At 35.7% G+C, this 16,112-nt stretch overlaps 1 protein-coding gene across 50 annotated transcripts in view; it reads right to left on the minus strand.

Annotated features, from left to right (window-relative positions):
• The window catches only part of ank1b (ankyrin 1, erythrocytic b), a 129,145-nt gene that overhangs the window by 49,543 nt on the left and 63,490 nt on the right, over window positions 1-16,112 (minus strand). For all 50 annotated transcript variants that reach the window (XR_012396747.1, XR_012396746.1, XR_012396744.1 and 47 more), the window contains 12 exons: window positions 12,581-12,679; window positions 12,075-12,173; window positions 11,886-11,984; window positions 9,313-9,498; window positions 9,024-9,122; window positions 8,842-8,940; window positions 6,360-6,458; window positions 5,509-5,706; window positions 4,387-4,485; window positions 2,384-2,482; window positions 2,123-2,221; window positions 1,833-2,030 (listed from right to left, as the gene is read on the minus strand). Coding sequence is in view for 32 of the 50 variants with exons in the window: in XM_073935275.1 (XP_073791376.1) it covers window positions 1,833-2,030; window positions 2,123-2,221; window positions 2,384-2,482; window positions 4,387-4,485; window positions 5,509-5,706; window positions 6,360-6,458; window positions 8,842-8,940; window positions 9,024-9,122; window positions 9,313-9,498; window positions 11,886-11,984; window positions 12,075-12,173; window positions 12,581-12,679 (1,473 nt within the window). In the remaining 18 variants the exon portion in view is untranslated. The remainder of the gene's footprint in view (window positions 1-1,832; window positions 2,031-2,122; window positions 2,222-2,383; window positions 2,483-4,386; window positions 4,486-5,508; window positions 5,707-6,359; window positions 6,459-8,841; window positions 8,941-9,023; window positions 9,123-9,312; window positions 9,499-11,885; window positions 11,985-12,074; window positions 12,174-12,580; window positions 12,680-16,112) is intronic.

The raw sequence follows: 16,112 nt of genomic DNA on the forward strand, positions 1-16,112 counted from the left end.
AAAATGCTTGCTGGGTTACTTTAAAATATTACCTATAAAAAAAAAAAAAGTGAATTACCCATTGTTAAGTAAGACATAAGAGGCAATTGCTCTTGCAAAATAAAGCCAGACAGGTTAATAGGCTATTGTATAAGACTGAAGGGCTTTAATCTGCTAAAACAACACCTACGTACATGTACATTATACAGCTTATTACAAGGCTACTTACCACAAAAGTAAACAATGGGACACAAACATTGATCTGATCTGTAATAATTTACTAACTCTAAACATAAAGTTTGCAAAATAGTCAAAAAAGTGTCATGACAGACTAACATATACTAAATACATATGATGAGCCTTTAATATTCCTTTTAGCAGCTGTTATCTGATAATAAAATCTTAAGAATTTTGTGATGGACCAATCAGAATCAAGTATTCTAGAGCAGTGGTTCCCAAAGTGAGGGTTTGGACCCCTCAGGGGAGATGCGGGACATTAAGGGATGGTCACTTGGTGCTTTCCAAAAATCAAATTCACTTTATTAAACTATTAGAATTACCATATTTTATCTGTAACTTACAGAAGAAAAAAATATTAGTTAATAGTTATATTAAAAAAAACTATATACAAAAAAAAGCCATCAGCCTTTAAATTTTTTTGCGACCACTGGGGTGATTACGTTAGGTCGCAGGCTTAAAAGTTAGGGAACCGCTGTTTGAGGGTGCTTTCACACCTGTGAATCGATTCAGTTGTTCCGAAACAGAGATTAAAATTGTTACATTGTTGCTCTTTGCTCTTGGAGCGGTTCGCTTTCACACTGCAAAGTTTCTAATCGGACTAAAAGAGCTAAAACAAGTCACGTGCGAGTAAACTCTCCTCACATTGGTCAGAGTGTCAGGGTTTATTTTGCAGAGTCCCGCTCAGCTGTCAGGAGAGGTGGTGGTTTGGTGGTGATTGACTGGGTGTGCGCGCGTGACGTGTCTGAGGAGAGATGCGGTGGGGCGGGGTGAGAAGGGTGCGCGACGATGCCTATTTGAGGACCGGGAGAGAGACGCGAGATTACCGGGAGATCATCACTCGTTTGCGGGCATCCGGAGACTCGCGAAACTTCCCGCCCTACTCATAATTCTCTCTTCATATAGCCGTAAGCCTATTACATATCCATAAAACACTGTGGTATAACCGCGCTTGGATTGGACCGCTTTCTCACTGCAATCGAACCGCTCTAGGGTTCGTTTCAATCGATCCGAGACCACCTCATTCAAGCGATCTCGGAGCGATTACTTTGGCGCGGAACAGAGCGCGATTGCCCTATTCACATATGCCAATCGAATATCGCGCTAACTGGGCAAACGAGATATGTTCCGAAACAAAAGTGTAGGTGTGAAAGCACCCTTAGAGAGCCAAGTAACAAGCCAAGTAACAAGAGCCAAGTAACAAAGCAAACTTGACTGCTAACTTAAAGTTTACAAAATGTAAGTTTTTAAACTATTTATTGTGCATTACATTTATAAAAGTTGTTTCAACAGACACAAATATTTTGAGTACATTATAAAGTGCCTTCATAATCCTTAAAATAGCTCAAAATAACATTCCATCCATCTTCTTCTACTGTGTGGTTATGTATTTACTAACATGAGTGCAGATAAGATCCATCAATAGCAAAAGACCAGTTATCCAACCATCCAATCCCATCCAGATAGACAAAATCAACAACATTCTGCCTTGTTCAAGATGCCGTTTCACTTTGATAGCAGAAAAAATTATATACCCGCCTAGTTCAAATCTAGGTCTGTCTACACAACTTTCTTTTCAGGAAGGGTTTAGTGAAAGTTAATTGAGATGCAGGAACCTTGGTCATTTTGGTTTGTTGTGCATTTTCGTCAAGCAGAATGCGTGTGGTTTGAGCATGTCCCTCGCGGGCAGCGATGTGCAAAGGAGTGTGTCCTGCCGTGGTGGCCGAATCTGGATTGGCCTTATGTTCCATGAGCAGCTTCACCAACTCCTTATGTCCCATTCGAGCGGCACAGTGTAGGGGGGTTTGATCATCCTGTGAACAGAAAGCAAGTGAAAGAGGTATCATGAGATTGTTCAAACAAAAGCATTTAAATGAAGATAAAACATCTTGCATGTCTGGCATACCTTAGCTTTGGCATCCACCTGTGCATTGTTTTGTAGCAGGAACTGAGCCACTTCACAATGCCCCGCTCTGGCAGCCATGTGCAGAGGGGTCTCCACTTTCTAAAACAGCATTTAAATACAGTCAGTTCTGAAAAGGAAACTGTGATCACTGCCATAATCGCTGCTAAAGATGTTAGACTGTTTGTAAAGCAGGATAGCTCTGCCGCCAGGATTTGGCTGTTCGATAACTCTGAGGTGCTAAACAAATTACACGAGTCTTACCACATTAGATGCGTTGGGCGAAGCTCCTCTCTGAAGGAGACTCTTTACTATGTTGAGATGACCCATGAACGCAGCTACATGAAGAGGAGTCAGACCCGACTAAAAGACAAAAAATAAATAAATTCATCAAATAAAATGTTTGTTTAATGAGTCATAGCTGAACCGCTGAATATGTGTATGGTATTTAATATTAATATAATTGAATATAATAATTAAAAATATGAGATATATATATATATATATATATATATATATATATATATATATATATATATATATATATATATATATATATATATATATATATATATATATATATGGTCTAATATATATGGTTACATTTTCAGCACTAACGTGATTCTTCAGAAATAATTCCAATATTGTTTTTTAGAATAATATTCAAATTAGAAAAGGTTTACTGCTAACAATTTTGTGGAAACTTTGACACATTTCTCTTTAGCCTTTTTTGATTACTATAAAGTATAAAAAGTGACCAAAATAAATAAATTATGTGACGTTTAAATGATGTAACAAATGATTTTTTTTCCTTACGATTGTTCTTTTAAGCAAATTAATATGTCTATGCTAAATAACTGCATTAAAGTGGTCGTATTGTGATTATATCTTGTGTTCAGCCTTTTACAAGATTTTGATTCTGTACAGATTCAACTCAAAATATCTATTATGTTATAATGTTACACTGTAAATGCACTTTTAAGGGTAGAAGCAAAGACATGTAAGAAGAGGAGGGTGGAGCCTTTACAGTTCATGATTCTGATACTTTGTAAAGACTAGATAGGATACAGCTGCAGATGACCACATCAATATAGCATCATTTTTGTGACACTGTATAACAATAATGGTGGCATGATGGCTCAGCGGTTAGCACTGTCGCCTCACAGCAAGAAGGTCGCTGGTTCGAGTCCTGGCTGGTTCAGTTGGCGTTTCTGTGTGGAGTTTGCATGTTCTCCCTGTGTTCACATGGGTTTCCCCCAGGTGCTCCAGTTTACCCCACAGTCCAAAGACTTGTGCTGTAGGTGAATTGGGTAAGCTAAATTGGCTGTAGTGTATGTGTGTAAATGCGTGTTATATATGGGTGTTTCCTAGTGCGGCTGGAAGGGCATCTGCTGTGTAAAACATATGCTGGATAAGTTGGCAGTTCATTCCGTTGTGGCGACCTATGATAAATAAAGGGACTAAGCCGAAGAAAAAGGAATGAATGAATGAATGAATGAATGAATGAATGAATGAATGAATGAATGAATGAATAACAATAATTACATTTTTTTCAGTACTGTGACAGTTGGGTTTAGGGTTAGGGTAGGAGTAGACGTTAAAAAACATCTTTAATTTTATTGGGTAATTTAATAAATAACATAAATAATACTTGGTAACTACTTACATTACATTAATGTGACAGTTGAGTTTAGGGTTTGGGTGGGGCTAGGCGTTAATACAATACAATTACTGGAAATTTAATAAATAATATAAAAAAATTGTTATTAACTTCCAGCCGCAACCATATCTGATAATCTAGCAACAACCCAGATACTTTGGTAACATCCCAAAAAAATATCTGCATGTGTTTTAAAGTTATGTCAGCCTTAAGTTATGCTGGTTTACAGTTTTCTGAGTATCATGTTGATGTGACCATTTGGGGAAAAAAATTATAATAAAAAAATTACACATTACTTTATATTAGGTGTGAATGAAAAAGCATCTCTCGGACATCAATACAACACACTGTTACCTTGAGTATACCTTATGCATCAACTATTTAAATTGATATTATTATAAACAGTGTTTTCAGAAGAAATTGCAGGACTGCAATTGAGGAGTTTTGAACAGAAAAATAGTAACACTAATATGTCGAAAATCTTTAAGATGTCACTGTTCCTACCTACATGGGCTTTCTATTTTCTTCAAGGGTCAAGCTAAAGGCGTAGCTGGTGCAATGTGAATAGAGGTTATCCATCAAAGTGACAGGCGGAGAGTAATCTGACCTCAGTCACAGCCTCTAGAGATGCCGAATGCTTCAACAGAAGGTCCATGGATCGCATGTGGTTCTTCTTGCAAGCAATGTGTAACGGAGTAAATCCATTCTGAAAGACACCAAAAATTCAACTAGTATATTATAAAGTAACAAAGTTCAGCAGTGAACACATTTATTAACTAAAATAATTACATCAACATCAAATATATAAATACAGTTGAAGTCAGAAATGATGACAGTAAATAAAATTTGACTAGATATTTTTCAAGACACTTCTATACAGCCTAAAGTGACATTTAAAGGATTAACAAGGTTAATTAAGATAACTATGCAGGTTATGGTATTTAGGCAAGTTATTGTATAATGATGGTTTGTTCTGTCTTTGTTTTTAGATGCTATCACAGCCATTTTTACATCAGCTTGAGGTAATATTTAATAGTAATACTTAAGTTTGGGGACCAATTGTCACTATTTGGCTGCTTTGTACAATTCAAATTTATAGCCTTATTCTGAATGAATATATTTTGGATTCCTTAACCCTTTTAAATGTCACAACTACATTACAAACAGCATATTAAAAGTTTGTTGAAGTAAACATCATAGTTAATAGTTATTTATTTATATAGTTAAAGTTTCAAATATTTCCCAAATACTTCCCAGAGCAAGGATTTTTTACAGTATTTCCTATAATATTTTTTCTTCTTGAGAAAGTCTCATTTGCTTTATTTCAGCTAGAATAAAAGCAGTTTTTTTACAAACATTTGAAGGTCAATATTTTTAGTCCTCTAATATTTGTTTTCAATTGTTACAGAACAAACCATCTTTATACAATGATTTTCCTAGTAACCCAAACTTGCCTAGTTGACCTAGTTGAGCCTTTAAACTGCACATTGATCTGAGTAATAGCATCTTGAAAAATATCAAGTAAAATATTATTTACTGTCATCATGGCAAAAATAAAAGAAATCAGTTATTAGAAATTAGTTAAAAATATTAAGTTTAGAAATGTGTTGATTAAATCTTCAGAAATTGGGGAAATAAATACACAGTGGGGCTAATATCTGACTTCAACTCTATATAATAAACAAGAAAAAACAAAAAACAGCAGAGAGAAAAGGACAGATGCACTAACCAGAGCGCGGGCATTAGCTTTTGCCCCTTTGTCCAGAAGCACCTTGACCATGCGGTGGTGCCCACAGTGTGCTGCAACATGCAGTGGGGTAAGGTGGTCCAGAGTGATGTCATCAATCTCTGCGTTGTATTGCAGCAGCTGCCTCACGCAGTCCATGTGATCGCCCTGTGCTGCCATGTGGATGGGAGAAAGACCGTTCTAAAAGGGGGAACACATTATTAGAAATTGATCTGCGTGATTACAATAATGCCAAGATAGAAATAGACATTTAAAAAACAAATATATTATATATATTATATATTATTTATAATATAAACAATAGAAACCATCATAGATCTTATAGATAGATAGTTCTAAAGTTTGTTATGAAATTATTAAGGTTAAAATGTAAACTTTACCTTAAAACTTGGAAAAAAATGATTCTTCAATTCGTGTTGTGTTAATACTAGTAAATCACCTTAAAATAAGTCTTGAAACACACTTGAAACTATTCAATATCCTGGTTTTAATGGTTATACTTGAATGATTTGTGATGTTTGTAATGATATTAATAGTATAATCCATTAAAACTGAGTGTTTTTCAGCACATTGAAGTGAATATTTTACTAAATCATTGTATTCACTACAGTCCTTGATTTTGCTGTATTCCAGGCACCAATATTATAACCATTTATTAAAGATGAATCACTGTCTACACCATCTGTGCTTGGATATAAACATTACAATTATGATTTTCCAACAGAATTTGACACACTGTGAGCATAAAATATTACCAACATTTGCCAACTGATAAAGCTTTTGGACCAGGAAACTGTGACTAGTGACATCCTATCAAACCATTGGATCTTTACCTTGGTTTTGGCCTGAAGAGGTGCTCCCTGGTCAAGCAGGATCTCCACCACACGAACATGGCCGTTACGGGCTGCACAATGCAGCGGCGTCAGCTCATCCTGCAGATTATGTAAAAAAATATATGACTTTGTAGAAATCCTCTGTATGACGAATTTATCAGCCAAATATCTACGTGAGCAGCATTGTCTGTCATTTTTTATATGTGTATGAAAGCATACCATTAAAACAGCAAGTTGTCACAAAGAGAAAATACCTGTTTTTCCCAAGAGGAAGTAAACTAGGTCATTCTCCACAAGCCAGACTTAAATAAGTCAGATTCAGCAGTCTCAGCCGCGTGATTTTTTATATCTCAGACAGTAAATAATGTCATTGTGAGATATGATTACGGTTGCTAGTTAGCCATTAAACCAACCAATTTATCTTTTTAGATTTTATTTTGTAATTTACTGAAAAAAAAAACAGATCTAACTTTATAATGTTCAATCAGTCTCATTTTGGCTTTTAATTTCTCATATAAATAAATAAATACTGTAAATAAATATATACTGTACATTAAATATCAATAATATCACCCAATAACAATACAATAAAATACATTATTATTTTTATTATTATTATTAGCATTATTATTAATGGGGCGACACGGTGGCTCAGTGGTTAGCACTGTCACCTCACAGCTAGAAGGTTGCTGGTTCGAGTCCTGGCAGGGTCAGTTGGCATTTCTGTGTGTTTGCATGTTCTCCCTGTGTTCGCATGGGTTTCCTCCAGGTGCTCCGGTTTCCCCTCACAGAACAAAGACATGCAGTATAGGTGAATTGAATAAAACTAAATTGGCCGTAGTGTATGTGTGTGAATAGGTGTGTGTGGGTGTTTCCCAGTACTGGTTTGCAGTTGGAAAAGCATCAGCTGTGTACAACATATGCTAGAATAGTTGGCAGTTCATTCCACTGTGGCGACCCCAGATAAATAAAAAGACTAAGCTAAAGGAAAAAGAATGAATGAATTAATTATTATTAATATATATAAAACACATACTGACATGCCAAGTACCATTTTTGGTGTTTGATTCAAATTAAATGGACTAAAATTACTTTTTTACGTACATAGAATCACATTAAATTCGAGCGTCTTATTTATGTTTTACATATCTTTTGTGAAAATGACGACAAAATATGGGTGATGTCATAATATGCTGAAATATTGTTAGTCGTTAGTGGGTGTCTTCTTTAAATCATATTACAAAAAACTGTAACTGAAGGAGGCTTTCACAGAGGAGTGAATCCAAATGCAGATTTATTCAACAGAATGGTCAGACAGGCAACAGTCAACACAGCAGCAATCAGGTTCATACAGTAAATCCAGAAGTCGACGTCAATTAACAGGCAAAATCGGATAAAGGCAAGTTAAACTATTAACAAGGCTTGGAGTAAAGGTCATAAAACACAAGAATCAAAAAGCACGGCTAGACGAGGAAATGAAAATGGTACGTAAAAGTTACAGGTTAATTTTAACCAACAAAACAAACAAACAAACAATCAGCAATGTGTATGAGCAAATGTGGTGTATAAATAGTCTGTGTAATGATTCCTTGAGCAGCTTCAGCAGTGAGTGTTTGCAATCACATGAAATTAGGAACTGGTGTGTGTGCGGGGTGCATGTTGTGATTTGTAGTCCGTTAGGTGGCAGAATTGTAGCTCTCCAGCGATTCGCAGTAGCTAGATTGCTGGTGACTGAAACACTGTTAATGTTTTGCAACATATATTTTAGGACCCATTTTTGTCTTTGTCCCATATATACCATTTCAATGTGGAGATGTCATTAGTCCATGAACCTTTCCTGCTTGTTGTCAAACTATCTGATAACTGTAACAAGAGGCAATTTAAACATACGGCAATGTTAAAACAGCTATCATTATTTATTTATTAATATGTGGCTCTTTTTAGATTATGTGAAGCTATAGAAATTAAAAATGTAAAACAGAAAATACAATGGGTCCATGTTTTTGTTTACCTCCCTCAAACTGGTCTATATAGGCATCTTAGTACAGATTAACGATATCATTCATATTTTGAATTCACATCTATTTTTATATTTTCAGTTTTAAAGTACTTTTGTGGTGTTTTTGTCATTCATATTAATGTATTTGGTTTAAAATATACTGTGTTAATTTAATTTTAATTTATATTTCTTTATTTTATTTAATATTTTTGGTAATTTAAGTTCTTAAACTTAATTTTTAGTTACTAGACAAAGCACTTTATAGAATTTTATTTCACAATTATTACATTTAACAAACACATTTCAAACACACTTTATATGAACTGCTCTTACTGTATATTCAATACAAACATTTACATTGTTATTGTATAGATATTAGGACATCTAACTAAAAGTGGGACGAAATATTTATCAGTTTAACACTGCAAACTGCAGACTATTTGGTTATGGTAATATTTTGAAGATCGCTAATGGATGCCTTACCTTTGTCTTGGCATCAATCTGAGCTCCTCTGTCCAACAGCAGCCGCACCATAATCACATTCCCTCTCCTGGAAGCGATATGTAATGGAGTGATGCCATTCTTCAATAAAAAAGACAAAGTAAGAAATTGTGCAAGTAGTCTATCTATTATAAAGCAGCATTTAACATTAGAGTTGAACTGACCTTGGGTGTGAAGTTCACATTGGCTCCCCTGTTTAACAAAAGCTGCGCGACACTGAGATTCTCATAATGAGCTGCGATGTGGAGAGGGGTAAATCCGGTCTGTCGGAATAGAGTGTAGCATTTCATTGATTCAGTATATGTACAAAACAAAAACACCTACGCTGACGGATATCTAAACAAAGTCAGTTCTGTTTATCTTGTCACATACTCATCACTGCAATTACAAGCCAAGAGTGGCTGCACTGAGCTCAGTGAGTCATGATGCGTAATCCTGCAGAAGCACACATACTTTGCTGAGGACATCTGGGTTTGGGTCGTTCTGGAGGAGTACGGCAGCGGTGCGTGTGTCGTCGTTTCGTGCTGCGATATGTAGAGCCGGCAGACGCACTTTTCCTTTGGTGCCATAATTTATCAGGAGCGCCACCACATTTTCGTGACCCTGCTGAAGAGCTACTGCTAGAGGAGTAAAGCCGTCCTGGAGGGAGAGATCAAGAGGTGTAAATTATAGTAGTGATATCCTGGTTATTTACAGTACAAATTTTTACATGTACCCAGCAGACACCAGACGTCACACAGGCGTAAAATTGACATTAGACTCCAATGTCAGACTAACCTTGAATTTTGGTTGTATATGAAAATCAAGTTGACGTCAGAACCTAATGTCAGTTTGAGGTTAGACTTCAACGTCAAAATGAATTTTTGCTTATGATGTTAGCCTTTGACATTGTATGGACGTCACATTATGACATTAAAGTGATATTGAACTTTAGTTACAGTAGGTAATTACTATAGGTGGGCATAGATTACTTTTTTAACCTAGATTAATCTCACTGTAATCTTGGACTGAATCTCGATTAATGTAGATTAAAATGGCTTATTTGTTTTCTACCAAGGGCATTCAGAATATGTGTGCTACCCAAATAAGGACTAAAAGTAAGTCTTTGAGCAAGGGTTTCTCAAGCCAGGTGGCGCTTTAGACCAGGGGCTCATCTCCTGTTTTTTAAATGCATCACAAACTGCTTAAGAATCTGTTCCACTATGATAATTGGTGATGAAAATAAATGATGTTCAATAAGATGTGCTAGTGTTTACTAACTGTTGATTCAGTTAAACATGAATTTCAAACTGTAGGCCTACATAAGCTCCAAACGATTTTTGATTACCTTAATCCGACTAAAGTAATAACTGAACTAAACAGAAATAGAATTAAGACATGTGGAGTATGCTTATATTAGTGGCATTATTAAAGTAAACTCCGCAATCAAACTATTACCGTCATGTAGGACTTTTCGCCATATTTTCCGACAAGATCCACACATGTGGCTGACACATCGCAAAATGCGGATTTATTATTACTATTTTCTATTTGGTGTGCGTTATTAAATTCCATATGACTCTCTCCAGTCCTTATTCCTTATTTGCGTCTAATACCCCAGTTTGTCATGGGGGCATGAATGAAATGTTCATAGTTTGCGTAGAATAGACCCAGATCCCAACCCAACTTTAAGAATAGTTTAACAGCGATATTTTTTTATCGCCCGATAAGAGTCCTGTGTTAACGCAGCAAATTAACGCCGATAATGGCACACTACACAACATATTAGTTTTATAAATGAAGGGAATATCCCTGAAAGAGTGGGCAAAAACTTGTCTAAGTGTGCAAAACATTTTTTCCACAGACTGCTTTATGACAATTCAAAACTGGATTCATATCAAAATTTCATTTAAAGGATGTAGCAATACCTACAATTTGTGTGAAAGATGCATGTACTTTTTAAATAAAGAATACTTGTTTGTTTTATTTGATTACAGATAAAAAAGCCAGCTTCAATTCACTTGTGTTAAAAATCAGATCATCTTTCTCTCACGTGCAGAACTGTGTTTGTTCAGTGTGGTGTTGTATTAAACTGATCTGAATGAAACTGAACTGAACTTCAAGAGTGACTTTTTTTAATACACTAAACTGAATCAGTATTTATTTTAGTAAAACTAAAGTAGCATTCTACCACTACTTTTTTGCGAATGTTTCACAATCTAAAATATTGCTAAAGATTTTTTTTCTCTTTTCCTTATCTATGTTAAGAAATAAAGATGGCTTAACTTGATTTGTTGTGGTTTATACACTAAACAGAACAGACTGTGTAGCTTAGCATTTGTTGAATACAGCAGTGCCACTTTTTAAATGTATAAATGTTTAAATGTATAAATGTTTGTTTGAATACATATTAAATTCATAATTGTGGGCTGCAATGATAAATTATATAAATGATTTTAGATTATGTCCTCCAAACGTGGAAACTAATACTTCATTTCAGTCATACAGGAAAAAGTCAGCAAAAGCATGAGGCTTGTTTGAGTGCTGTGTGTGAGCTGTGCTGGTCTTTCTACATTAACAATGGGTCATTATCAGCTATTTGGGATGCAGGCTTAGAAAGGGGTGGGGTGAGCAGCACCTCATTAGCATTTAAAGCAGGGGTCACCAATCCTGGTCCTGGAGGGCCGGTGTCCCTCCAGGGTTTAGCTCCAACTTGCCTTTACACACCTGCCTGGGTGTTTCAAGTTAAAATCTGCAGGACACCGGCCCTCCAGGAACAAGTTTGGTGACCCCTGATTTAAAGAGACATGAAGCGATACAGCTTGCTGTGAACTGAGGGTTTTTTGACAGGGTAACAGGGTTGTTTATTTAACCTAGCATTAGGAAATGTAACCAAAAATGTTAAACAGACTTTTCATTAAAGTCCTACAGAATCTTATCAACTTGTGTAAAACAGACATCCAATGTCACGTTTAAACATTTTAATCATTATCATGATCATCTTAAATCATGATTTGTGTTGGGTTTGAGTTTATTGTGTCACTCACCTCAGTTGGAAGGCTCTGATTGGCTCCATGTTCAAGTAGATATTTCACCACTTCCAAGTGGTTCTCCTGTGCTGCCATGTACAGAGGACTAAAACCTTTCTGCAAAATGCAAAATTGACACCAAATGAATTCAGCATTTCATTAACATGTTACTAGTTTTGTTGTTTATGCTTTGGGGCATGGACTAACCTGAGACTGGGCATTAACGTTGGCACCATAATTGATCAGTTCTGCAACCACTTTCTCTTGACCGGCCAAAGCAGCAATATGAAGGGCTGTATTCCCTTTCTGCAAAACGAATAGAGGTGTACAAATAATAAAGAAACAAATATTAGAAAATAATTTGGACGCACTTTATTTTGATGGTCCGTTTGTTAAACTGTTACATTGCATCTATATGCCAACTAATTGTCATTATATTTTAAGTAGATTAGTTAAATGTCTGTTGAAGATGCAGTATCAACAGATATTAAGCAGACAGTCTACTAATACTCAAATGGACAATAAAAATAAAGTGTTACCAATAAAATTTATTTTATTTTTGCTCAAGTTACTTGGTCATTATAGTTATAAGAACTAAAAACATGACACAAAATACATTTTTGTTATTAATTAATATTTTTTTCAAAAAGGTATCAGTTTTAATAATGCTGGAGGAAGCCTGACTGACTGACTGATTGAAGAAGCAGATGTACCTTTGTCGTAGTCTCCAGGTCAATGCCATTGTGCAGCAGCTCCAGCACCATCTTAACATGGCCTTCTTTGGAGGCCAAATGCAACCCGTTAAGCCCATTCTGCGAGTACAAGAGAAAACATGAGGCGCTCAAAAACTCAGTGTGAAAAAAGCCCACTCTGACACATCTCAAGTCTATCTCTTTATCTCTCTCTCTCTCTCTCTGTGTCTACCTGTCAAATGACTCACTGAGAGGAGGGTAGCCTAAAAATAACCCAGTGAAGCGCTGAGACATCAACAGATCTGTGGAGCTCTCATTAAACAGGGTGTGGAAATGGAGCAGCGGAGGAAACCGACAGGAAGGTAAAGGCTGATGCACATGGTACAGTGTGTGCTTTTTGTCAGGAAATCTGGGAGTTTAGCCTGGTTTGGCCATAAGGGGGCTCTGCTCTGCCAGGCCGACTGGAATCCCCTTCATACTGCAGTGTCACTCATGCCTAATGAGCTCCTGCTGCAGATGCACAGAGCATGTGCAGAGGAGATGAAGGCAGAGATGAAGATGGAGAACGAGGAGGAGCAGATGAAAACAGCTACACGTGCACACTTGGCATTAATATTCTATGGATGTTGATATCACACAGTATTGAAAGCAATATAATATGCTATATGTGTATGAGCAATGCTGGGGTCATTAAAATGGCTACCTGCTAAAGATGACAATTTACATAAAGAAAAGTGTAGTTAGTAATGTAATCTATTCGATTACACATTTTGCAGGCTTTCTGCAGGTTTCACCAAGTCAAATTGAAAGACCTTTTCATGAATGAAATTTAAGACTTTCAAATGGCAAAACGCTAAGGATTTTTTTTAATGGCCAGAGGAAATTTATTTTACTTGTGTCGAAGCAAACTCTTGTTATATACATATATTTACAGAACGACAAGTTTTAAAAACTATAATCAACTAAATTCATGCACAGCACACATTTATGCATAAATGCATAGAGAATGTTCAAACAAATGTTATTGTAAAAATGCAATGAAGATAATTAAACCATATTGGCATACAGAGTTAATAAATTGTACTTTTGTTAAACGATTTGGGGGACACTGTGGCTCAGTGGTTGGCACTCGCCTCACAGCAAGAAGGTCGCTGATTCGAGTCCCGTCCAGTGGACAACTGGGCCAGTTGTTATTTCTGTGTGGAGTTTACATGTTCTCCCGATGTTGGCATGGGTTTTGTTCGGGTGCTCTGGTTACCCCCACAGGTAAAGGTTAAATGAATATACTAAATTGGCCGTAGTGTATGAGTGTGTCTGAGTGGGTGTTTCCTACTGGTTTGCAACTGAAAAGGCATCCGCCGTGTGAAACATATGCTGGATAAGTTAACGGTTCATTCCGCTGTGACGACCCCTGATAAATAAAGGGACTAAGCTGAAGAAAAATGAATGAATAAACGATTGGGTAGCTGTACATGGACAAAGGAAAATGAAGACATGTTTAAAAGTATTAAAGACCTATAGCATCATAATTCTGTAAATTTAAGACCTTTTTAAGGCCTAAAATCTTGTTTTTGAAATTTAAGACATTTTAATACTTTTTAAAAACCTGCGGCTCATAATATTTCACTATATATTTTTCAAGACACTTCTATACAGCTTAATTAGACATTTAAAGGCTTAACTAGGTTAATTAGGTTAACAGGTTAGGGTAATTAAGCAAATTATTGTATAACAATGGTTTGTTCTGTAGATTATCAAAAAAATATATAGCTTAAAAGGGCTAATAATTTTGACCTTAAAATGTTTTTAAAAAATTAAAAACTGCTTTTATTCTAGCAAAAATAAAACAAGTAATACTTTCTCCAGAAGAAAAAATTTTATCAGACATACTGTGGAAATTTCCTTGGTCTGTTTAACATCATTTAAGAAATATTTTAAAAAGAAGAAAAAAATCAAAAGGGCCCAATAATTCTGACTTCAACTGTATATAATATTCATCTAAAATACAAAGAGAATGAACCTAATTCTAGGGTTTGTTTACAATATAAATTGTATTACACATCTAATTATATCAAAACGGGATTTTTGAAGGACTTGTTGGCTTGTGTTGATTTCATAAAAAGTTCATGAAAAAAAAACATTAAAACATATATCATGGTTTCCAGAAAATAATTAAACAATATTTACAGATACCGTAATACGTACATTTTCACCAAATCAGAATATTGAAAATTATTGGTGAAAGATCATGTGACAATAAAGACAGAAAATTACAGTTTTTAAAGTATGCTATTTTAAATTGTATTAATATGTTTTATCATTACTGTTTTAACTGTACTGTTAGGCAAACAAGTGTATATATTATTATTTATAGCATAAGGTACTGCTATATTAAATAAATAACTCAAAAATAGCCAATTCTGCTATCATTTAATACAAAGAAAAGGTCTTATTTACTAGAAGGACATTGCTTTATTACTTTCAGTTAATGAGACATAGATTTTGAAGAAAATCTGGTCATTAAAAAACTAAGACAATAAAGTGTTCAAGCTTCAAAAAGAAAAATAACCACATTTATGTCCAAAATCAAACATAAAGTACCCTCTTTGGGTAAGGGATTCATCAGAATAAACAGCAAAAATTCGACCTTTATTGACATTTCTTCCCACATTTTTCGACTGCTTTGGACTTGCTGTTTAATCACATTTATGTATTTGGTAGATTTGACTTTCAATGAACAATGTCTTCATTTTCATTCTTTTCCACAGAAACAACCATGTGAAAAAAGTATTCAAAAAAGAGGGAGATTATTTTGATTTATTGTGCAGACAGAAGAATTAAATCTAATTGGTATAAGCTATATCATCATTAGATGTTAACACATGAAAAGACTTAATAGCACTAGCGCTGTTTACAGCCGTTAGTTAGTCACCTGTAAAATAAAGACAAATTACAAGGACGAGACCATCAATTGTCTAAAAAAAATCTCATTAACCATTACCTCCTTTGAGCTAAGGTGCAAATTAAGCACACGCTCGGAGGTTTTGCTGATTCTTGAAACTTCAAGTCCCAAAGCATCCGTGCCGAGGGCTTTAATCCGTCTCACTGTCAAACCCGGTCTAAGCTCCTCACAGAATGTGTTGCGACAGCACTGAGACATTCACGCTGTGATATCAGCATCACGCAGCGCAAGTATACCTTTAGTTTACCCAAACACGTAACTATAAAAATGCACGCAAATCCAGTCTGGGTTGCAGATCGCAGACCGAGACAGACTCCTGATGGAATTCTGTCAGTGCATGATGTTAGAAGGTTGCTGTAGTAGTCAATGTGTGTGTGTGTGGCTGTGAGTATATAAAGTGGGTGTTCATTTTCAGAGCTTTTCAATGCGGGAAGTCAGCCAAGCGCTCAGGTCCATTCACTAACCCGTCTCTGAGAAACCAAACATAGCGCGTCTGCAAATACCACAATATGCTATTTAAAGCCAGCAGCACCGAGTGTGTTATGATGCAAGTGGGTGCAAAAGCATGACCGGTGAGGGGGTTAGAGAAGG

Source organism: Danio rerio, chromosome 21, assembly GCF_049306965.1.
Source record: "Danio rerio strain Tuebingen ecotype United States chromosome 21, GRCz12tu, whole genome shotgun sequence".
In the NCBI taxonomy this organism is placed as follows: Eukaryota; Metazoa; Chordata; class Actinopteri; order Cypriniformes; family Danionidae; genus Danio; species Danio rerio.